This window comes from Eleutherodactylus coqui, chromosome 1 (assembly GCF_035609145.1).
Source record: "Eleutherodactylus coqui strain aEleCoq1 chromosome 1, aEleCoq1.hap1, whole genome shotgun sequence".
Lineage (NCBI taxonomy): Eukaryota > Metazoa > Chordata > Amphibia > Anura > Eleutherodactylidae > Eleutherodactylus > Eleutherodactylus coqui.
The window spans coordinates 368881128-368906950 of NC_089837.1; the positions used below are offsets into that span (position 1 = coordinate 368881128).

General features: G+C 40.8%; 2 protein-coding genes across 4 annotated transcripts in view; one reads left to right on the forward strand and one right to left on the reverse strand.

The window, feature by feature from the left end:
• AMELX (amelogenin X-linked) overlaps positions 1 to 25823 on the forward strand; it is a 677225-nt gene that overhangs the window by 585355 nt on the left and 66047 nt on the right. The gene's annotated exons all lie outside the window — the stretch shown is intronic.
• ARHGAP6 (Rho GTPase activating protein 6) overlaps positions 1 to 25823 on the reverse strand; it is a 522685-nt gene that overhangs the window by 64182 nt on the left and 432680 nt on the right. For all 3 annotated transcript variants that reach the window (XM_066577984.1, XM_066577989.1, XM_066577991.1), the window contains exons 2-3: positions 24324 to 24483; positions 9 to 80 (exon numbers count right to left, since the gene is read on the reverse strand). In XM_066577984.1, the coding sequence (XP_066434081.1) occupies positions 9 to 80; positions 24324 to 24483 (232 nt within the window). The remainder of the gene's footprint in view (positions 1 to 8; positions 81 to 24323; positions 24484 to 25823) is intronic.

The following is a 25823-nucleotide window of genomic DNA, read 5'->3' on the forward strand; positions in this document are numbered from 1 at the left end:
TTTAATACCTTTATCTTTGTTTTTCTCCTTCCCCAATGAATCCAGTTTCTTTCTTAAAGATTTTTTCCTCTTCTGTCCATCTATGAAAGAAGCACAATTAAAATGTTTTATAAACATAATATTGCAGAACATTCATGATTACATAATATTCTAGGAAATTCATTATTACGGGAAGATGATAACTGTGTAAAACCTCCCAGGAATTACCAACAGGATTCAAAATGAATACGCAATCATAGTTAATAACAAGGCTGGAATCTTGCCGTCTTTATCTGTGTGAAGCATATTTCCAATGTTTCTTCATCACTGTGTGTCGTAGTATACTGTTAAAATGTAGAGATGAGCGAGCGTACTCGCTAAGGGCAAATACTCGAGCGAGTATTGCCTTTTGCGAGTACCTGCCCGCTCGTCTCAAAAGATTTGGGTGCCGGTGGGGGTGAACGGTGGGTTGCGGTAGTGAGCAGGGGCAAGTGGGGGGGGGGGGGGGAGGGGAGAGAGAGAGATCTCCCCCCATTCCTTCCCGCTCTCCCCCGCCGCTCCCCGCCCCCCGCTGGCACCCGAATCTTTAGAGACGAGCGGGCAGGTACTTGCAAAAGGCAATACTCGCTTGAGTATTTGCCCTTAGCGAGTACGCTCGCTCATCTCTATTAAAATGCTATACTTTATTTTAAAATTACCATATAGTACTAGAACAGTTCTCCTAGGCTGTGCTTTGTGCTGAAATTACAGGTCCAGGACAAGGGGTGTATATTACTGCAGTTTTTCTTTTCTGCAGCCCCACTGATCTGTTGATTATGCATCTGCCACTTGTGTGGTGCAGAGTGTTAAGGGAGCAGTATGCAGTCCTAAGCTCTCACTCATGACCTGAAGTACAATCCCTACATTCTTCAGGTAGCTGGCTCAAGGTTGACTCAACCTTCCATCCTTCAGAGGTTGGTAAAATGAGTAGCCAACTTGCAAATAAATAAATTAGCTGAAAGCGCTGCAGAATAAATGGCATTATACAAATAACAGATCCCTTCCCCTGTCCAAGATAACAGCAGCAATTTTCTTAATAGCTAATGCACACTGTGATTGGTCAGTACTACTCATGTGAGCAGATCTACCCAATCAGAGAACAATTATAGTCCATAAGACTACCAGTGCACTGTGGGGATTATGTAGTCAGAAGATTGTGCCTGCCATGTTGGATGTCAGAGAAGAATAACTACATGTAAGGGGTGACAATACTACAAATGACATGTATGTGAAGCCCATGCTTTCCTATTGGTTTCTTCACATTTGCAATGTTTTGTAGCATCATCAAAAACCTTGCGGGTAGGAAATCCTACTGTCAAAGCCCTAAACTAAGCCCTAGCTTAGAAGCACTGTCCGGCTCCGCTGCATCTTCTTTCTAGTTCCCTGTTCTTCATCATCTCTTCTGACTGGGATGATTCATTGAATGGCTGTGATTGGTTCATCGAGTGCTGGTTCTGATTGGCTAAGCGTCACAGTGCTCAGCTAATCAGAGGCAGCACTTACAGGAGGCAGGGATTTTTCAAGAAGAGATGACGAAGAACAGTGTCAGGGACGGAGAAGAAAATGCAGTGCAGCCAGACAGCGCTTCTATTCTTTTTTTTCTTTCTTCTGCAGCTAGGGCTTATTTTCAGGGTAGGGCTTGTATTTCAAGCCCCCCTTCCCGAAAATCCTCGCAAATGGTGCTCCAAAATCGCATGACTTTGTTGCACCACTTGCAACTTTGTAGCATCACAAAATCGCAGTATCGCCGCGGGAAAACAAACCACCAATGAGATATCGCTGCGATTTCCTCGTCACGATGTCGTGTTGTCCATGTGAAAGAGGCCTAATACTCTCTAGCATTTTCTCTCAAAACCAGAGGGTTGCTTTAATGAAATTGCTAAGAAAAGGTGTTTGCATTGCTAGCTCTCAAGCAAATGAGATGCTATGTGGCTTCCCTATCATAATGTGTGAGTGTATTCCCTGTGCATAGTAAACCATGTAGGCACATCAAGCAAAATGCTAAGGCTATGAGAATAGCATAAACCAGATTAGCAAACATAACTTGTATTTTATTCATGTATACCCCTATTTACTCTGAACCTAGGATTCCATGGTTGACAGTCTTCCCTGTGTAAATCTTCTTTTAGAGATAGCTGTCGCTAGTAGGACCCACCACTGGACTCCTGAACCCAGACAGAGCAGGGATGGAAGTAATACTGAATCTTTTCCTACAAAACTATATACCAAACTCTTCATATTCTTCTGCTCCATTAAGATAGCATGCTGGCTGCAGAAACAACAGCAAGTTCAACGTGACAGGTTCACTTTAACATAACTCCCCAAATGTCTATGGATGGAACTTTCTGTACCCAGTTGAAATATGAAGAGTATTGCTCTGGAGCACAAACTATTGTGTTGACCTATGAAATACTGTACAATAGGGGCGTAACTATAGAGGATGCAGGGGATGCAGTTGCACCCGGGCCCAGGAGCTTTAGGGGGCCCATAAGGCCTCTCTTCTCCATATAGGGAGCCCAGTACTATGAATAAAGCATTATGGTTGAGGGCTCTGTTACAGATTTTGCATCGGGGCCCAGGAGCTTCAAGTTACGCCTCTGCTGTACAAATACACATAAGATGTGATATTTGTGTAGAGACTCATTTTAAACCTGTCACTGATTTGACAATACAAAGGGTGAGCTTCTAGGCCCAGCTATGGATTACAGTCTTGAAAGAAGCCAGAAAACTCTTGTAGGTATGCACATGCTAAGTATAAATGGAGTTTTGCCTAGCAAAAACCAAATGAGCTATCCAAAAAGTTGCATTGCCCCTTCTCTGGTAAAATTATGAGTTTAGTTCTGTGATATGAAATGTACAAGTAACTTACAACATGGCAAGCCATCTCCAAGAAACCCAACTTCCATTGTTAATGGCACATCATAAGCTGTAGTGTTTATTTCAGGTTATGCCCTAACAATGTTATAACCATGTAAATGTGCAGTACAAAGACAGAAACATTTCTCCTGAGACCACAGTAGGAACTCCCTGAAGAAAGCAAGACTTGAAAAAATAGAGTTTATAGGCAACACATGTAGCTACCTCTCCCGGAGAAAGCATCTGCCAAATCCACAGACAATGCCTCCAGGGACCGTCTAGAAACCATCATTTATACGTGTGGTGTCTATAAAACCAAAGAACTAGCAAACAGTAAAATACCTACTGCTTATAAAGGTTGAGGATGTCAAATGTAAGGACACATGTATATTCTTCAATGGCTACTGTATCAGGCTAATGCACTCTGTTATGTCAATCCTTCAAAGTTGCTCGGCCAAACTTTCCCTTCCTCACACTTTATCTGAGTTGTATTGTCTTTAACATCACTTTCAAGTGTAATGTGGGCGCATGTCTACTCATCGTAACTTAGAGGATCACATGATGCTCCGAGTTCAAATCAGTGGATCGATGATACGGCCAGGATGCTCATCTGCAAAATGGATGCAGAAATGTGGCCACTGTCCATATTACACTCATGTGAAAGCGCCCTAAAGGTGCTAGTGAAAATTCTTTGGAAATAAAGTCTAAAAAATGATATACTCGCTATTTATTTAGCTCCTAGCATAAAGCTACAGATTGTTGTAAAGTATGTGTGCATGGCATGTAATTTCAAATTTTAATGTGTTAATAGCAGCAGACAACTTTGAAAGCCATAAAAAACTATCTGTACTAATACATGATAGACTAGCACATGGAGTGAGATAATTTAAAGGAGTTGTTGAGATGTAAACTATAGTTGATCTATCCTTAGAATAGGCCATCAATAGTAACTCTGCAAGGGCCTGCTGCCCGGGACTCCCACTGTTCACTGAGGTGGTTAAGTTATGCATGGAGCAGATTTCTACAGGAAACAGACAGCTCCGTTACCACAGCAATGGTCAGACTTGGTATTGCAGGCAAAGTTCCCATTGAAATTAGTGACTTGTAATAGCAAGCCTGGCTACTGTAGTGAGAATGACACTGTCTACATCCTGCAGAAATCAGCTCAGTGCACGAGTTAATTGGAGGAGATCATGGGCGGTGAACGGTAGGCCATCAGTAGTTTACAACTGAACAACCATTTAAAATAGTAATAATAAAATTCATGGTAGATCAGTTATTGTGCAACTTCTACTTTGTAACACATTTGTAAATCAATATTATTTAAATTTCTCTCATTTTCCATAACAGCAATATTATATTTAATTTTCCATATCAATTCATGGTTGCTATGTACACTGCCTCACAGAGAAAATGCGAGACCGTGAAGATTTTGACGCAGCATTATGCAATTCTTAGGATATGTTCTGATGAATAAGTCATTCAAATTAATGTAGTTTTGAGACAATCACATGATCTGGGAGCAGAACAAAAAGGCAAAAAACAGTCTGTTCAGGCTCCTACTCACTTGCGGTTTTTTTAAACCTGTTTTTTTTTTTTACACAAATGTCAATGAGACACAAAACGCATCGCACAAAAATTGCAAAGCACAAACTTGCAATGCGTTTTTAACATTAGAAAGTCCCACTATTTGCGTTAAAAAAACGCAGCATTAACACAGCGTTAAAAAAAACTCAAGTGGATAGGAGCCCTAAGGCCTCATGTTCATGGGCACGCATGGTTTCCAAATGTGGAATTCCGCAGCAGTTTCCATTCGTGCTCGCAAGCATGAGGCCAGAAATATTTACTCATTTGTTCGGATGCTGCGGGGCTTTCCTCCATCGCGGCTGGACCTTTTTTCTTCTACTCAGCGGATGCGCTAGGCACGCCATCGGCGTGCTGCACGCATGTTCCGTGCTCACTTTTTGTTTTTGATTCTCCTGCTCTCCCGCTGATCCACGGCACAGTCACAATGACAGCTGTGCCTGTGCCGCAGATATGACAACTTCCATCAACTTCAATGGAAGCTGTCCCTGTGGGATCCACAGAAAAATGGAGCATGCTATGATTTCTTCCCGTATGTGCGATCCGCATGCTGGGAAAAAAAAATCACATCTGCAAGTTTTAAATTGCCCTGTGGATGCTAATACATACCTATGGTCTTCTAGATCTGCAGGTCTCTTGTGCAGATTTTATAATTAAAATCCACCCATGGACATTGGGCCTTAGGCTAACTTTTGAAATGTTGTCACATTCATAGAAACTGCTTTGTGCATTTTTTTTGTGTCTGGATAAAGATTAAGGAGTGAAGGTGTCTCCAAGACATCATAAAGCAGCCATTTCATCCAAGAGATGAGTTTACTAAAGATTTCATCATCAACAACCAGTTGGTTGTATTGCAGCAGAAACTCAATGGAATGACACAATCATGAGTCAAATTTGGAGATGGTGGTCAGCAGAGCAAAATGTGCATCGTCATAGTGGGAGCACTGAGATGGACATCCCAATGCACAGATGGATGCATTTGTCAGCATGCAGTAGTAGCTCTACAATTCACAGCTTGTTATATTCTGCAGAGTATATGGAGAGATTTCGCTATAATATTGACAATGACAGTTTGTCAAAGATTGACTGAGGCAGGTTTGTGGTCCAGACATCTGTTATGAAGACTGTCCCTCATTCATCACTGTTGTTGTGAACACTTGCAATATTGCTTCTCCAGAGCTACCACTGTTCAGAAACTAATCAAGATTCTGTTTCAGTAATGATGATCACTAAGCAACATTCTGGAGGAGATGTGACAATCAGGCTGATCCTTCTACCATTTTGGAGCACCACGCAGCTCATCAACATGGAGTAATGGTTTGGGGTGCCATCAGCAATAACAGCTGATGACCTTTATTGAGGGGGGATTGAGGGCACGCCGATATGTTGATGATGTACTGCAACTTCGTTGCACTACCATATCTTCAAGGCATACCAAATGCCATTTTCAAGCAAACATGCGGGCCCACACAGTGAACATCAGCAGGAATGCTTTGCCAGGTGTCTAGGTGAGTCCTTATCCAACACGATCCCTAGATCTTTCTCCAGTTGAGAATCTGTGGTATGCCATTGGATGTCAAGTGAATGCTCTCCCACAGCCTTGTAATGAAGATGAATTGTGAACTGGGAGCATTTCTTGCAATGCTAATTAGTACGAAGCCATGAACCGTACGCATAGAAATGTTAGACTGGAGCACAGAATTTTATAGTCTCGTTGGAGGGGCTGGTAGATAATAGAAACTTGTAGAGGAATCCGGCAGGGGTCTTGGTCTAAAGCCTACTTGAGGATGATAAGTAACAGTCATGAGCAAGGGATCCGCCCAGGTCCAAACCTGCGTTGTACCATTTCAGGGAGCTCCTCTGGCCTGTGCAGCCAGCGTTTCCTATGCCGGTACTTCAGGATGACTCCACATGTTTACAGGCAATGCAAAACAATACTTTATTAAGCAACTTCACTGATTTTAGTCACCGAGGGGAAAGATTCTTTAGCAAATAACTGTATCGATACAAAATCAGATGAAAGTCTCTTCAGAGGGATAAAAGTCTTTGTATAAAGAGATAAAAAGTCTTTAAACAAGTTCCTAGCTCCGGTTAAGTTTACATGGAGAATTATTCCTACAGTAGGGTCACATGGGCAGAGGAGAGCAGAGGGGAAGCACTTGAGTCACTTCCAGAATCGCCGTATACTGCCACTTGCTCCTTCCTGCTTGTGCGGACAGACTCTGTAGTAGGATTATCTGCCCAGTAGGAGAAACCCGCTGCTAGATACCAGCCTAGTGCTGTCTCTTCCATGTTGTCACTCAAGATGGCGCTGCCCCTGTTTCGGCTTCCTGTCCCCAGATGTCGTTCATCTCTTAAAGATACCAAAAATAGCACAGTCTGCAGTGTTATTATTCCATCCAAAATAATGGAAAGTGTGTAAGATCAAAGCAAAAGGAAACCTTTCCGTTTGTTTTCCTTTTTTAAAAACCCCATTGAAATCAATAAGGAAAAAAACGGATCCATTATTTTCCGTTTTAAATCAGTTTCTCGTTTCTATAAACAGCGCAGAGAGATGAAAACCCTGAACTAAGACTTAATGCAGGTGTGAGAGCAGCCCAAACCATCTACATCTGCTGGCTGCTAATAATTACATATTTTTCATTCATACACGTTGATATCTAATGTGGAGCCCCTGCCAGGGTTTTGTGGATAAACATCCCTATCTTTATTTATTCCAACAGACTATCTGTCAATACAGTTCCTCGTATCAGGAAAGATACTCATTCAAGACCATATATCAAAATACAGCGCAGCCCGATAGTTTATTACGAACATTGGGTGGAGAAAAATATGGAAACCCCCTTACGAAATGCATGGGATTTTAATCATTAGCACTGATTTGCCCTTTTGACCTCTGCTTGACAAATTTGTGTTTACTTCACCTCTTGCCCTGCTCTGGGTGGTTTTAGGAGCTAGCTGGTAACAGCAGCTGAGTGGCTCAAACCCCTGATCAATGGAACCTTGTTGCTCGGGCAGATGTTCACCTCTGATTGCAAGTTGAACAAACCTCGCACAAATATGAACCCCATTCTTTTGAATGGGGTCATACACATGAGCGATGTTTTCCCACATGGCACCACGATGTGATGCTATGCGGTAAACATATTGTAGCATGTTCTATCCTTCTGCGTTCTCTCGCATCACAGCGCTCATTGTTTTCAATCGTGGTAGCGGCAGCATCACTGGACCCATTGAAAGCAATGGTAGAAACGCCACGATCCTCTGTGGCAGGTGCACCGGAAGATTCCTACATTCCGGAAGTGATGCAAGGCTGTTTTGCCATGAAAACACTTTGCATCCACGGGGATTTCACAAAGATGATGAACGCGTTATGGGGGCGGGATTCACCTGCCTATATTCTGCTCTGCTGTTTGAAGTTAGCACAGCTTAGAAGGCCATATTCATATAACACAAGGTTTTGTTAAGTTCTTTGTGGTGCTTTTAGTGACTTTTTAAGATGTTTTTGTGGCTACTCAAAATGCAATTATCAGGTTTCTACTGGTAGAATCTGTTGTACGGTATAAATTTCTTTACTTAAACTGCAGCTTTATGGCAGCTTCACACATGATGGGCATTCTACAACGGAATACCTGCATTTATTACACTGTAAATCCGCAGTGCCCAAATCCGCACCATTTAGGTCGTGCTTTTAATTGCAGATCTACTGTAGAATTTAACCCTTGTATTTTCAAAATGCTGCCGATTCATTACGGACATATTCCCCTTCACACGGCTTGTACTATAAATACTGCGGAATTTCTGCAGCAATTCTATCAGCGAAAATCCCACAGCATGTCCACCACCTGTGAAGGCGGCTGTAGTGCTTTGACCATAGGTGTATTTTTCCAGAATGTGTATGTACCCTAATTTTAACACTGCACCAAAACCTGCAGCCCTTTTTGGTGATATGAGCGAATGTGGGAGAATATCTCATTTTCGGTAGTTTACCGAGTAGTACAATATAAATCTTGGGTAAAAAGTTGAGTGGTGAGACTCTCTACGGCACAATTGCCTTGTGTATAAACATACCCTTATGCTACATTCACAAGGGCAAGCGCGATATCGGGCTGGGGGACTCGTCTGATATCGTGCTTGCCAACATGCATTTTTCATGGAGATGCAAAGCATTTTTGGTTAAAAATCGCATTGCTTCTGTAAAAAAGGGGGATCCTCATGTTCATGTTTCACACGTGTGATAAGATCGCAAGTATTGACTTCAGTGGGAAACATTGCATCACACTCATATGCACATCACACGGCATGCGACTGCCATGCAATGTCTTTTAAGGTCCCTTTACAGACAATTAGCAAAGCATTCTAATGGAATGCTCCCAAAAAGAAGATGCTGTGATTTTAGCAAAGAAAAAAGAATGAATTTCATATTCGCGTTGAGTTTTGTGCACATCGCATCACATAAAACCCGCGCAAGAATACCGTTCATGTGAATGAGCCTTTAGAGTTTCTTAAAAACTGCCCTAAAACACTTGAACCAAAGGGTCTTCTTGCAGTCACAGGAGGTTCAAAAATTAACCTTTAACCCTTTCCAATCCACTGTCTGACCTCTGAAGATAATATGATTTAAGGCTATACAGCTCCGATGTTGGAAGACATCGGTCGGGGTTCTCTTACTGTATATTGCCAGCCTCTCTGCTGTCGGAACCTATCCAATGTGTAACCTCATGCAGTACTGGCTTTAGTCAGCATACAGCGCCATTGTATAACAGCAGAAAAAGAGTAAGCCCCCTAGGAAAACCAGGATACAAATTGGATTGGAAAAGGTTAAGAGAAGTACTGTAGGTAGAAAACAGAGGGCTTCATAACTATTTCTCTGTGGCTTATACTGTATATAATATAAATATATATACTTGTGTATGTGTTTAGTGAAATGTGATTTCATTAGTCATAGTATAAAGTCAAGTCTGTAGTTACAAAGTTTGCTTTGTACTCAAGTCATCCCTGCTACCATGGAAGACAAGCCATCTAATGAAAGATAATTATCAGTTCTATCTGGAACACAGTGTTCAAGTCATTTCTTTTCTGAACTGTCCTATTAGTCTTTTGTATGGCAAAGGTAGAAGCAAGTATAATTAACCACCACAGAGATTCCTACTGAAAATAACAACCTGAACAGGCCCATTTAAAGCTAAATTACACCCATTTTGTAAACTGACCATCCCTCCTTATAGCAAAATAGCCATCATTTTTAGTCCACACATTTTATTTGATGGTATTTCTTCATTGAGTAATGAACTGCTTAGTATAAAGCAATACCCATGACACCACATAGTTGGGGCAACTGTTTTACAGTAGACTTGTATAATAATAGTTACTGGGAGACGGTACAATGCCTCTACATCGCCACCTATTGGAGGGAAGCTTTCTTGACCCACTTTTCATCAGATCTTGTAACATGACTGGAAATATCGAACAAAATCTTCTCTAAAAGTTAAAGGTAACCATATAGACAGTTGTTTGGGGTGAGAGGCCTCAGACCCTGTCTTATATAAATTTTGCCCCAAAAGAGGCACTAGATCTTTATTTCGGGGGAGATCTTACCAATCAGGTTCGGTCCAGGTCCCTCCCGTTGCTCTCCACAGCTCCAAAGCGCTTCCCGCAATCCTCAGCCGCTTATACAACATCACTTACTAGTTACGGGATTCATAAATCCAGGGATTTGGCTCTTTGACCGCTGCTCGGCCAATGAATGCAGCGCTGGATGAACCAATGCGATTGCTGTGATTGGTTTATCCAGCACTGGATTGATTGGCTGAGCAGTGGTGGAAGAAACAATCAACAGCCATCGCTTTATGGAGGTGGGATTTATGAATCCCACAACCAGGAAGTGATGTTGTACAAGCGGCTGAGGACTGCGGGGATCGTTTTGAACTGCACTGAACCTCTAGAGAGCAATGGGAGGGACCTGGACCGAGCCTACTAAGTAATATGTTCATTTTTTTTTTAATGTAGTTTAACTAGGGCTTATTTTCAGGATAGGGGTTATAGTTCAATCTTCCTCGAAAATTAGGCTAGGGCTTATTTTCTGGGTAGGTCTTATTTTCCAGGAAGCAAAATACTAGGTGATCTCCATATATAGTTACTGTAATGCTGGATAGTGAACTGTTGCACTTACTACTGTATGCAGTTGAATATCTTCGCCACATTCCTAGTATGCAGGATATTGCATCCTACAATATATGCATACACACGTGTTTGGACTCACTTGCACAACAATTTGTGTTGCTATTTACAGGACTCTTTACATCTTAAACATTTAAGGCAGTGATTCCCAATCGGGGTGCTGCGGCACCTTGGTGTGCCGCGAGAATCAGCCAGGGATGGCACAAAACCAGGGGCAGATTGGCCGTTCAGTCCACTGGGAAAAATCGCAGTGTGCTAGTCATGTCCTGGAGCCACCTGCAACTACCACTGCAGCAGCACCTCATCTCTACAGGTATCTCACCTCCTTTGCTTTATGCCCGGTCTAGACCAGCCTGGATTAGGGTTGCACGGTCATGTGGTATGTGACTGCTTGGGTCAATTAGACACAGCAGTCACGTGTGACTGTGCATGCCATAAGTAAGGAAGGACTAAAGTGGAAGGAAGGACCGCTGAGGTGGAGCAACTTGGGCAGCAAAAGGAAGTGAGTATATTGCTTTTTTAAAAATTATACAGTCTAAGAGGGACCAGGGGAGCACTATTGCTGATGGGGACAACAAGGGAGAATGTTTTTACTGATGGAGGGCTTGAAGGGGCAGCATTATTACTGATGAGGGCAATAAAGGGGATCATTATTACTGATGGGGGCAACAACGGACAGTGTTTTTACTAATAAAGGACTAGAGGGGCTGCATTATTATTACTGACGTGGCAATAAGAGAGAGCACTATTAATGATGGGGCAATAATGGGCAGTATTTTTAATAATGAAGCAACAAGGGGGGGCATTATTTATGATGGGGCAAAAAAGGGAGCATTTTAATGGGGCATTTTTAATGATTGGGCAATAAGGGGGAGCATTATTCTTGATGAGGGGATAAAAGAGGAGCATTATTACTACTGAGCCTAATAACACCGGTTGCTGTAATTATTGAACCTACTGAAAGGGAGTGCTAGTACCATAGCGGCCACTGTAATAATGGAGGTAAAATCATCTGTTGTGAAAAGCTATGTGCCTAGCCACACACCCTTTTTGGTAGAGATGCCCTGTGATAAAAATGTTTTCCCAGATGTGCCACAAGGCTGAAAAAGTTGAGCAAACACTGATTTGTATTATAGGTGGGAGGCCCACCTGCGGGTCCTCTAAACCCTGCACTGTCAAGCGATACAGACACAAGTCATACACCTAGGCATGGGCAGAATGGAGACGTGGCTGTCCATATAGATAGATAGATAGATAGATATGAGATAGATATGAGATAGATGATAGATGATAGATAGATAGATAGATAGATAGATAGATAGATAGATAGATAGATAGATAGATAGATAGATAGATAGATAGATAGATAGATATGGGATAGATAGAGATATGAGATAGATAGATATGAGATAGATGATAGATAGATAGATAGATAGATAGATAGATAGATAGATATGGGATAGATAGAGATATGAGATAGATGATAGATAGATAGATAGATAGATAGATAGATAGATAGATAGATAGATATGAGAGATAGATATTAGATAGATAGATAGATATTATATAGATAGATATGAGAGAGATATGAGATAGATATGCGAGAGATAGATATGAGATAGATATATAGATAGATATGAGAGAGATAGATATGAGATAGATAGATATGAGATAGATAGATAGATATGAGATAGATAGATAGATAGATAGATAGATAGATATGAGATAGATAGATAGATATGAGATAGATAGATAGCTAGATAGATATGAGATAGATAGATAGATATGAGATAGATAGATAGATATGAGATAGATAGATAGATACTCTCAATATCTATTCAGCTTTTTTCTAAGAGTCCTTTTAGATGAGCCGATTTTTGTTCGCTGTCACTCAGCCTGTTTAGAGAAGCAGACTCATCTTAGGCTCGTTCAAAAGAGCATCCTTCTATCTTTCACACTCGCTAGGGACTGAGCGATTGCTGTTTAAACGCACCATAAGTGAACGAGCTAACAATGGTTTTTATGTCTGCATGAAATGAACGACGAGCGAAAAGTGAACAATTCGCGTTCATTGTTCAGTCACTGGCTCACGCTAAGACTGATTCGTTCACTTTCACTCCTTTTAATGATTTTTTGAACGCTACCTGTTTTAATTTCCTTTTTCCAAGTCATTATGAACACACAAGCTCTCATTAACGACGCCTTTTAAGATGATTATCCTTCACTGTGTTTACTGGCCAAATAAATTATATAGGACTGACTGAAGAGAAAAAAAACAGGTTAACTCTTTTACCAGACTGAAAAACACGGTCTTGCTAATCTGTCTAAGTAAAGCTTGGACTCATTTGCACAGGATTTGCAAAACCTATAAATAAACACAAAGCATCAAAAGCAGGTTCCACTGAGGTAGACCTAATAACCGTGCTGATCTGTTTCCCTTCCAAGTAGCAACACATCTATAGTCCTGCATCTTATCCAACCCTTACAGCATGTATTTCTTCTAGTGCACATTATTCAACCAACCAGAACCCCAGGACCAAGCAAAACAGAGATTTTTGTAGGAAGCCCTATAACAAATATGGTAGGCAACTATTTAATTTACTATAGTGAATATAAAAAATGTTAGCCAACAATTACCACTCCAGCATATGTTCAGTTAAATCTGCCATTGTGCTGGTTCCTTGACAGCGCCATATCTGGTGGCCTCAAACTCCTTTAGGTGCTGCTCAGCAATTATGGAGCTTGCAGAAACCATTCATTACAGATGCTAAATATTGGATATTCTCTGTTTCACTGGAGTTTTCCATTGATTACCTCAGCCATACACCACTATGACCTACTCCAAAGACATCCAGAACATATTTCTTTGTTTTCAGAAAGTTAAAAGATCTTACAAAACAGCACATTCTATATACTTGCCAAAAGCTAAGGACTTTTCCTGGAAAGCTACAAAGCACTGGCAGAGCTTGGTCTTCATGAATACTAGGTTGTCCCAACTTTAACCTCTTCTAAATCTCTGGCAATAACGATTCACAATGGAAGAGCAGACAAATCAACAGATTTAAAATCTAAAATTCAATGAATTAGCACAGGCACATGGAAATAATGAAGCATAATAATCTGAAGTCTGCACCCTTTTCCTACACCTCATTTTGTAAATGCTTTTCTTTCACCATTTGGAGTTAACATTTGTACACAAATACAATTATAACAAGGAGAAATATTGTTTGTGCTTTAAGGTTTTCATTTTTAATGGTCAAGAATATGCAAACTACAAGGCTTATTCCCAATACCTCTATGTAATTTTAACCCCTTAGTGGCCAAGCTTTCCCCCCCCCCCAGTTTTTTCCTACACCCTTTTAAAAGACCGTAACTCCTTTATTTGGAGTGGAGAGAAATGGAAAAAAATGAAATTCCGCCTTTTTCGTAGCATCTTGTATCTACAGCGCACAAACTGCAACAAAATGACATGATAACTTTATTCTATGGGTCAGTACAGTACCATTACTACGATACCAAACTTATATAGCTGTTTTTTGTTGTACTTTTATTTCTTTATTTAATTTTTTAAATTTCTTTTCTACTACCATCTTCTGCGCACATTAGCTTTCTTTATTTTTCTGTCGATATAGTAGTGCAAAGGCTAATTTTTTGCAAGACATCCTGTAGTTTCCATTTTGGAATACATACGACTTTTTGATCGCTTTTTATTGCATTTTTCTTTTATTACTTTTATTCTTATTTTTACATTTAGTTTTAGTCCCAAGAGGAGACAACAACTTGTGATTGGGGCTTATTGGGGCTGTTGCCGCCAGGTGTTGGCTGTAAGAAACAGTCACCACCCGTGATGTATGGAGGGACATCGCAGCGCGGGCTCTCTTTATACATAAACCGCCAATACAGGCTGTCAAAAGGCATATCAGCGGCATTAAGGGGTTAAATACTGTTGCATAAAAAAACACCATATAGGGCAGTTTCACATCTGTGGCATGCATTCCCCTTTCCTGCTTCATTCAAGGAGCAGGAAAGGGCAATCCCCACGGCCGAATGGCTACATCTCTGAATGGAACTGAACAGCACTGGATGGACCCCATTGACAATAATAGGGTCCGCCTGCTTTCTGCCCAGCTGCCCGGCTTTTGGATGGAAGAAAAAGCGCTGCAAGTCCAGGGCAACCACTTCAATCATCACCATTCTGGTCCAGGAAGTAGCTGCAGTAGCCATGTACCATTCATTGGGCACGTGATCACTCAGCCAATCACAGAATTCTGCAATGAAAGACACATGACTGTTGAAGCCTGTGACTGGCTGAGTGATCATGTGCACAACAAATGGCACATGACTGCTGCATCGACTTCCTGGACCATAGTGACTGTGCTGGACCTGGGAGACATCTGACCAGTGAGAATGTTTTTCCTTAAATGATGCCCTCCTCATCACACAACCATTTTAAATAAAGCTGCACACAAATATTTAATGCGTTTTAAATTTAGCACCATTTCACTAAATGTATATGTGTTATAGAGTGTTAATGTCGGAGACACTTCTTGACTTATTGGCTTAGTTGTATGTTGGTCTCTAAGTGGTGTTTTATACTTAGCTGTACCAATTAGTTTTGTTAGATTTATATATGTGTGTGTGTAGATTTATGATTCATTTTACTTATGTAAATTCCACTGTGCTGTACATCAGATGGTTTTGTCCCCTAAGTTCACCTATTAGTATAAACATACTAAGGAGAACATGAGGAGAACATGGAAACTCCATGCAGATGTTTCCTTGGTAGGTCTTGAATCCAGCATTACAGGGCAACAGATCCAATTCATTAAGCCTGAAGAAGATCCCTGCGTTGGTTCGCAAGCTTGCATTAACATCATGTATTTTTGTTAGCCATTAAAAGGTATCATATCTACAAGATTACTTGGTTTTTCTTGCTGGGAACAATCACACAAGTCAACAGTGCTAACCACTGAGCCACCATACTGCCCATGATGATATGGTATATAACACAGCCCAATGTAATTAAGATTCATACACTTCAGATATATTATATTGGTCACATTGCAGTCATTTTTCAGCTCTGTCTTCCGTGATGATGCAAATGATAATGTCTAGTGCATGGTTATAGGCGGTTAAAGCCTTGGTAAAAAAAAGTAATGTAAACAGGGGCCAGAGAACACCACTATCAAAATCACTAAATCACATAATGAAGTATGTTTAAAAATCGGATGCCACAGTGTTTGAAAATGCTACTTAAAGCCTTTTGTGTAGATGACTATATAAGCAGTTATTTACACTTACAAATGTTAAAAGCCCATGGCATCAATTAGCAGAATGTACTCGGGAAAAGTATAAACACAGAAATGCCAAGTTTATTTTAATACAGTGGAGAAGTCCAGATATGTATATTAAAAGGCCAGATTAGAGGGAATGTAGCAGGTATTAGATTCGGGCACTTACTTGGATTTAGTATTAAATGTGAACAGCAAAACTTAACTGTTCAACAGAATGAGTGACATAGCAAAGCCTTGTGGTTATATGGATTATTGATACGTATCACAGAATGCTTGTGTCCCATTGAAACAGTGAAAGAACAATTTGAGAAGCCATTCTTCAGCAACATGCACACAATGCATTTAGTTGTTCCATGTATTGGGCATGCACTGACACTGAAGGCATATTTTCAGTAGGAAGATTTAAATGGAAGTGTGGTCGCTATTCCCACTGAGGAGGACATCCTATTTTTTCTGGTGGTATCATACAGTTGCTATAGACAGTAGTAATGTTAAGTCCCAGTGCCTCCAGATTTTGGAGAAATCCAAGTAAGAAGTATTAGATATAAAGTTTGGCACTCACTGGTGCACGGTGGGAAGTCCTATATGGAGTGGGGGCCCACCGGCACTTCATGTCCGGGTTTGCTCGTCACACAGAAAATCCCCGTTCGATATCCAGATTTACTGGAGAGCCAACCTGGAGTATAGCCCTTTGGAGGTTCGCCGAGGGCTTTTAGATCAATGTCCAAGTGTAGAGAAAAAAAGAAAAGAACTCTGTGCTTCATCGGGTCAGTTTAATCCAAATCCTGGATCCCTGAAGCGCGGAGTTCATTTCTTTTTTCCTCTACACTTGGATAGAGTAGCTATAGGTACACTACCTAGGATAAATCGAGTGGGGGGCTCCAGCAGTTTCTTTTCAACTTATATATTTTATTTGGGCAGCTACAAGACACTAATTGCTCCAACCACCAACTATGGAGGGGAATGATCACAGCTTCATTCCATAGACCACCTCAATTTACTATAGTGTATGCAGGTGTCTCAGCTGTTCTACTGTACAATGACTGGAAGATCAGAGAACCAGAGTTTCTGTACGAAGCATATTCTCAAAGCAACCACATAGTTTCAAGGGAAATTGTCCGTATGTATATTTAGAAAGGTTATTCAAGGTAAAGAAGATTGAAAACCCAGAGTTTGTATTTGACACAGTAGAGTTGAAAAAGCTAAAAAAATATTTAGCAGGGAGTTGTTAGCATATTGCTGGTTTATACTCGCACTGCCAAATAGCTTGTATATGATAGTACAAAACACACCGAAAGAATACATGTAGGAAAAGGGATTTTTGGACCTAGTTATGTTTGTTTATGGAAACGCAATGTACATTTATCCAAGAACAGCTTGTTTTTACTTTCTTCTCATGGATTCCACATCTTAATTTTCTTCACTTCACTTCAAATCAATCTAAAAAGGTGCTATTTACTACTGAATGACAATGGAGTCATCTCCAAACACCGGTTTCCAATGTCCATTTGGCTACTGTAGAGCATTTCTCTAAGCCGCTATTAGTTGTTCACTTGAGTGGAACAAATTTGCAATAGCTGCTAGTAAAAGTATGGTGTTGTGGAGCTATGGAAATACTGACCATGGCATTTAAAGGGGTATCCCAGATAGCAGAGGAAGTTGCAAGTTTTCACCCACCCACTGGATAAGTAAAAACTAATTGATCAGTGGGAGTCCAACCAAAGTCCCCCCTTATTTCACAATGCAGGATCCTTTCTCTTTATTTCCGTAATGTAGGGGTGAATGGGACGCTGGTTCCCCTATTTACTTCTACAATGTGGTGACTACTTTGCTTAACATTAACACCTTCAGCCTTCAAGTAACATACAGAAATAATCTAAATACATGCAATAATGTCATGCACTATTCATTCACTTTATAGAATATAGACTTCCTCTCTATTTACTTCTATAGTGTATAAAGTTAGTTACTTAGTGTATTCATTTGTTTATACGTCACCTTTTGTTGTTGCAACTTTATTTTGTATTAAGTTGAAAATATGAAATGCCATAAAAATGTTTGTTGCAATGAACAATTTGTCTATAATTAATTTATAGTTTATCATTTTGAATTATTTGGTTGAAATTGGTTGAAGATAAATTAGTACATGCATATTATACTTCCTGTGTTTAGTCTTAAATTGTGTGTTTACATATTCGTTAATAGCATTTACTATTTGCACACTTGTCATTTCTCTTACTCAGGGTCAGCTTCAATTTCTTTTTCTTTCACGCACAAACATACACAGAATCAGGGGCGTAACTATAGGGGATGCAGTTGCACCCGGGCCCAGGAGCCTTAGGGGGCCCATAAGCTCTCTCCTTCCATATAGGGAGCCCGGTACTATGAAGAAAGCATTATAGTTGGGGGCCCTGTTACAGGTTTTGCATTGGGGAACAAAACCTTCAAGTTACGTCTTTGCAGGAGAACTATGACATAACATAGCCATTGTCTACAGAGTAGCAGATGTCAATCACACCTCATGAACAGGCGATCTATTAATCCCCTCTGTCCTTCAATCTTAGGTGTCCAAATCGCTATTGACTGTGTTATCCAAGGGGTAAAACAGTCAGAATTAGAGATCCTGTCCATTACACTAGGGCACTTATTACTAACTGCTTGGCTCCTGCTGGTAATCACATGGGTATAGCATGGGTCTATGCAATCACAATGACATACATGTATAGCATGATGCAGTAACACAATGTATTCCATGACGTACAGTACATTCACGTAATTGTGGGCTAAGTTGTTAAACTCTTGCCTTTAACTACATCAACTGGCAGTATAATCATATTGTTATCCCAGCTGTTTTCCAAATAGACATGTGTTCAGCCAACACAAATAAAAGTGATGTAGAGTACCTTATAATCCTAGTCCCGTATATTATAATACATTTGTATATGTTTTTGGACCTACATGATTATTTCATTGAGATACACACTGAACAATAGGGTCATTTATTCTGAATCAACAACTGAATATCTTCTAAATAGTCAATATTATTACAAGTAAATACAGTATTTTGTTTTGGGGACAACACTAGATTATGTACCAATTTTAATGATACATGTATGTCCACATTTAGTTTTCACAAAAGGACAACTTGTCAACTCAATGGAAAAATTTTTTTTCACCAAACACTTCCGGCAGTTGTCTGGTAAAGTAAAGTCACATTAAACAAAGGCCCTCTATTTAGAACACCGTATTTGTAAGCCCTTCTAGCCCTGGACACCGCTTCTTCCAACACCTACTGTACAAAGGCCCTTGTTCAGTTGAGTGCACTGTATTATGCAACTAACGTATACCAGTACTTCTCAGTAGTACATTGTTGAGCGGTATGTCAGTGTTAATAAAAGTGTCCTAAACAGTATCCCCACACAGAATAGCCAAAGATGACTCTAAACAATAATAATAATATAATAAAAAATCTTTATTGTATAGCACCAACTTATTCCGCAGAGCTTTCGACACACATAGGGAACACAAACTATACGAAAATTACAGAAATTACAAAGTTACATGTGGTATTCAATTATTTGGAAACAAAAGGGGTGGGGTGATAACAGAAGGTACAAGGGCAGGTGGTGGAGCAAGGGGTAATACAGCAATGTGAGGATAACGTGATATACAGTTTTTTGGGACACAAACGAGGTGGGGGTAGTACAGGAGGTGTGGGGCAGGAAGTGTACATGATAGGCAAAAGTGGAAACCCATAGTGGGGGACTAGATCAGAATGTTTGGTATGGTTCTATGAAGAGGTGCGTCTTTAAGGCGCATCTGAAGTTCCGCATGTCGGGGATTGTCTGTATGTTTTGGGGTAGAGCATTCCAAAGGATCGGTGCTGCTCTAGAGAAGTCCTGGAGGTGAACATGTGAAGTTTGTATTAGAGGGGTGTTTTTTCTGAGTGTGTTAGCAAAGCATAGCACATGGAGTGGTTGATGTATGGACAGGAGGGAAGCAATGTACGATGGCACAGTGCCGTGGAGAGCTTTGTGGGTGAGGGTAATGAGTTTGAATTGAGTTCTGCGGTTAATTGGTAGCCAATGTAGTGACTGGCATAGTGCAGGTGTGTCTGAGAAATGGCTGGATAGGAAGATGACTCTTGCTGCTGCATTTAGTAGAGATTGGTTAGGGGAGAGTCTGGTGCTGGGAAGGCCAATGAGCAGCGAAATGCAGTAGTCGAGTCTGGAATTGATGAGCGTGACAATGAGTGTCTTTCGCGTGTCCATGGAGTGGAATGCTCGGATTTTAGCAATATTCCGGAGGTGCAGGTGGCATTTTCGGGCCAGAGATTGGATATGGGGGGTTAAAGGAGAGGTCAGAATCCAGTGTGAGCCCAAGGCAGTGGTTGTACTGTCTGGGGGTTATGATGGTACGAGATACTGATATGGAGATGTTGGGGGGAAGTCGGCTGGTTGAGGGTGAAAAGACAAGGAGGTTAGTTTTTGAAAGGTTAAGTTTGAGAAAAAGAGAGGACATGGTGTTAGAAACAGCAAACAGACAGTCGGTGATGTTTTGGAGGTAGGGTGCTGAGATATCTTGAGAAGAGGTGTATAACTGGGTGTCGTCAGCGAAGAGGTAATATTGGAGGCCAAATTTGTGGATGGTTTGTCTGATTGTGCAGATAGAGAAGAGAAGGGGGCCAAAGGACAGATCCCTGGGGGACCCCAACAGTAAGGGGGAGAGGAGATAGAGCCAGTGAAGAAGACACTGAACGAGCGGTCAGAGAGGTAGGAGAAGTACCAGTTGAGAACAGTGTCCTTTAGGCTGATGAAGTGAAGCATAGTAGGTAGGAGGTCATGGTCGACAGTGTCAAACACAGCGGAGAGGTCAAGGAGGATTAGTCGGGAGTAGTCGCCCCTCGATTTGGCCGTCATCAGGTCGTTTGATAGTTTTGTGAGGGCGGTTTCGGTCGAATGTACGGGGCAGAAGCCGGACTGGTGGGGGCCGAGGAGAGAGTTATCAGAAATAAAGCGTGTGAGGTAGGAATAGGCAGAAAGATAAGATTCATTGAGATTAACATGTATAAAATGCAATAACCCCAATTATTGTATAATCATCACAGCATTTTAGTTTTATTTAAAGTGCCTGTTGTTGCTCTACACAGCCCCAGGGACCACAGCATATTTTGGGAAGCTAAGGAACATTTCATCTGACCTCTGCGTCTGCTATTCTAGAACTTTACATTTATTTCAAAACCTATAAATAGGCCACATTTCATGTTTAATTACATCTTTCTGAAGACATATTAGCTTCTAAAGAAATATTTTTAAAGTAATAAAACTGAAATAAACTGCTTAATAAGTACAATAAACAAATCCACAATTATCATGTTTAAAAATAAATGTGATTGTTCTCAGCAAGAGAAACCAAGTAATCTTGTAGATATGATACCTTTTAATGGCTCGCAAAAAATCATGATGGTGTAGCGAGCTTTAGAACCTACCCAGAGTCCTTCCTCAAGCTTATAGAATAGATCTGAAGACACATAAATTTATATTCATACATATGAAAAGGCACAGACATGGTGTGATTAATTTGCACTTAAAATACCAGAACAGGATAAGTAGAGAATTAAATACTTAATTAGTCCACTGCTAGGGGATGTGAAAATGTTATGGTCTCTGAATTGGTGTTAGGGGGTTACCAGGCCAGCGTGTTATCTGTGCTATAAAAATAAATAAAATGGCTTCCTTTATTTTTGACAATTTTTTTAATATAAAACAATAGTATAAAAGTATATTAATAAACTATCATTGATGGTACTGCATAGTAAATATTCATCATGCTGTCCCTCAGGCAATGCAATTTATAGAGACCGTAATTACTGTGTGTCTCACTGTTTTGCAGAAGGGTTTGAAATGAATGCATACTACCAACACATCCCATCTAACAGAGAGTTAGGCTGCATTCCCACAAACGTATATCGGCTCGGTTTTCACGCCGAGCCGATATAAGTCGTCCTCATATGCAAGGGGGGAGGATGGAAAAGCCAGGAGCAGGAACTAGGCTCCCGCTCCCTCTCTGCCTCCTCTCTGCCCCTCTGCACTATTTGCAATGGGGAGAGGTGGAACGGGGGCGGGGGTAATTCTCGGAACGTAGCCCCACCCCCGTCCCGCCTCCTTTCATTGCAAATAGTGCAGAGGGGCGGAGAGGAGGCAGAGAGGGGGCGGGAGCTCAGTTCCTGCTCCTGGCTCTTCCATCCTCCCCCCCCCCTGCCTAGAGAGACAACGTATATCGGCTCGGCGTGAAAACTGAGCCGATATACGTTCGTGTGAATGCAGCCTTAAGTTGTAGCAAACACTGGGGCAGGATGTCAAAGTACCAGATAAGAGGAGAAGGGGAGGACACAGTGCTGCTGAACGAGATGGGAAGGTCCATGTGTAGCGCAAATAGCAGTTTACTGAGGCAATCAGGCAACGCATTTCAACATCGGAGCAATGTCAATGTCTTACTGGGGCAATCGCTCTGATGTTGAAACACATTGCCCTATTGCCTCAATAAACTAATCTTTCTCTATTCCTGGACCTTCCAGGTGGCAGACACTGCTCAGCAGATGACACACTGCCTTGCAGGAAAGCCTCCCTATTCACAGCACATATGCTCAGGAATCGGTTAGTCAACCAGAACAGGAAGTCAAACTTTCTGCATATATAGCTGCTATCATGACCATGCAACCCGTCCTATGCATGTACTCTGCATATAAGGAACTAATTAATTTTTACGCTGTTCATTTTTTGACCCTTTTCTCGGACAACCACTTTAAATCGGCCACAAGCTTTAGGTAGCTGTTGTCGAATGCATAGCCAAGTGTCATCCATGGAGCACTAGATCTACTCTTCTTATCTTCCTAGTAATGTCATGTAATGGCAGTAATAGCATCAGAGTAAGCGATGACAGCTACAGCAGCTCTGCAGGAAGCTGGTTTGCTTTGGTAGTAATATTAACTCGTAATAACTATTCAACTCATAATAATTATGACTACTTGCATATTATCATTTTTTAAACATAAGTACAGTAAGAGATTAATTTGTATGGAGCAGAAACGACCATGCAATAAAACATTCCCCAAATGCATCTATGTTCAATAGTTGGTATTGTGCTGTTATTTTGGTATATTGTATACATTTAGCACTTTGCACAACTTGGGAATCATCAGGGTGATTTTTTTTATTACTTTTTATTTCTATTGATGTTTATCTTGTATCCAGTCATTCACAGATCCAAGGATCTGGGAATGTTTAGTTTGCAAAAAGAAGGCTCAGAGGAGACTTAATAGCTGTCTACAAATATCTGAAGGGCTGTCACAGTGCAGAGGGATCAGCCCTATTCTCATTTGCACAAGGAAAGACTAGAAGCAATGGGATGAAACTGAAAGGGAGGATACACAAATTAGATATTAGAAAAAAACTTTCTGACAGTGAGGGGTGATCAATGAGTGGAACAGATTACCACGGGAGGTGGTGAGTTCTCCTTCAATGGAAGTCTTCAAACAAAGGCTGCACAGACATCTGTCTGGGATGATTTAGTGAATCCTGCATTGAGCAGGGGGTTGGACAAGATGATCCTGGAGGTCCCTTCCAACTCAATCATTCTATGATTCTATGATACAGCAATACTAAATTACATTTTTATCCAGTCTCCCTATAATGAAACCTGGATTTTCTGATGCTAAAGATGCCTACAGTTATTAAAATTTTCTTCAGTGATGTTTTGCATCTTCCTGACTGCTGTGTGCCATTATTATAGTTCTCTGTAGTTGAAAATATTGTTTTTTACTGTCATTTGATGGAGTTTCAGAGCCACAGAAATGGTTTGCTACTCAATATCAAAAACATTCTCATGTCTACAGAAATTTAATTAGGGCATGGTTTTCTAAAAAGCTTTAAATGTTCCAACTGGTAGGGTGCTTTGAGACATGGCAAATTCCATACAGCAGAATTTACACGTGGCAGTCTTACACATGGATGTTATTGCGGACTTGACATTAAATTTCTGCAGATTTACTACCGCTGAAATCCACAACAATTTTGCGACAAGACATGAAGATTTCAATGTGAATTTTGCCATCCTGGAATTTTCTGCCCCAGGTAAAAGAGCCCGTACTAATGTACTGCAACCCAAAAGGGTATTTCCATTATAGATTTTTACACTCACTTCATTAAAGAAACAGCTTAAGACAGGTTCTTCGGTTGTTTCTACACTCCTCACCATCCTGGCCACCCCATACAGACAAGAACTCCCATCACAGTCATGCTTGGTAGAATACCCCTTCAATAATTATTAGTGCATTGTAAGAAAAAAGGATCGTTGAGCAATCAGAAAAGCAGCAGCAATGCAATAGTTTACCTTTGGGGATAGTGATTTGACAACTTAAGTCAAAATCTTGCTGCAGTCGATAAAACGCAACTTCTTGCAGGCGAGCACGCTCCAGTTCAGATAGACTTTGTATGGGAACCGATTTCAGACGGACAGTTCGCCCAGACATACTGTTCCATGTAAAATCACCCTAATGGCAAATAAAGAAAAACATTGTTTTATTTCTCATGTTGCACAAGTATTACCCAGCTGCATAATTCAAGGCATATGAAATAATTGCCTAAAATTGGTTAACATATGAGTTATGTACTACATTAAGCATTGGTATCAATAATAGTCCTGACTGGTTTAGGAAGAAAACAGCCAAGGTAATCACAAATGGGGAGTATTATTGTATTAAAACCTAAATTCTTCTGCGGGTGTTAATTGATCATGTTAGTTCCCAGTGTGAATTTCAGTCACATGTGAGCACTTCTATGCTGCAGGAACCCAATGATCACTGCACTCCTGCTTTGGGGATTGGGGGGTGCATACTATAGACACTAAAAACCCTTGTGTTGTGTGTTATTATTGGGACCTGATTGCTTCAGTTCCTGATGTTAATTACAGTCCCAGTTGAACACTCTTGTGCTGCAAGAACCGACTCATCATGATGTTCCTGCACAATAGCTGTGTCTCACATCTGACAATAAAGAACCGACTTCTGATCACTGTTCCCTCTAAGCTAAGCCATTTGGAACTGATAGTTTAAAGCTCCAAACTCTACAGACAGGTACAGCTGTTGTTGGTCTTGTTAATTCTCATTAATATGTAGTGTTATCACTTTCTTTTCCAGAGCACACAGCTCAGAGGGGCAGTACTTCCAATCCAAGTACTGTTATTGGTACTCCAACCAATCAGGTCCTAGTGTCTTCACCTGGACCAAAGGTTGTAAGTTACAGCCCTACCTGAACCCATAGTTAAACAGGAAGCCCGCATTGGACGGTGCAAGGGAAAAGATAAATATTCAGCATTTTGGCAGACTGACACAATGCTAGCTGCCATATATTTACGTGATGCGGACACAAAGGGTTCAATGGAGAAGTTAAACTTAACCACACAAGCCTCAGACAAACAATCATGGAGCCAGAGTCTAGTGTATATTGGGTCATATTGTATAGTTCCTCCATTCGCCTGATTCGCTGAGTGTAGCCATTATTGTTCTGATAGACCGCAAACTATGGTTTAAATGACTTAGTAGATCTTCTTTTTGGCACTTTCATGAATCTGCCCCAATGTTTTTCAAAAGTTTTCAAGTAAATAATTCCTGGTTTCCAGACATTTCTGAATCCCAAAGAATATCCATAAGATTCAATACTGTAAGACTTCTTAGTATCCTCGGAACCAGACAAGTGACAGCTATGTAAAATTCTAGATTACGCTGTGTCTGTAGATATCACACATCCACTCGATTTATATACAACTACACCTAGTACATTTGTCTAGAATATTTTATTAGATGTTTAAAAGGCTTCAGTGCACTTTTGTTCT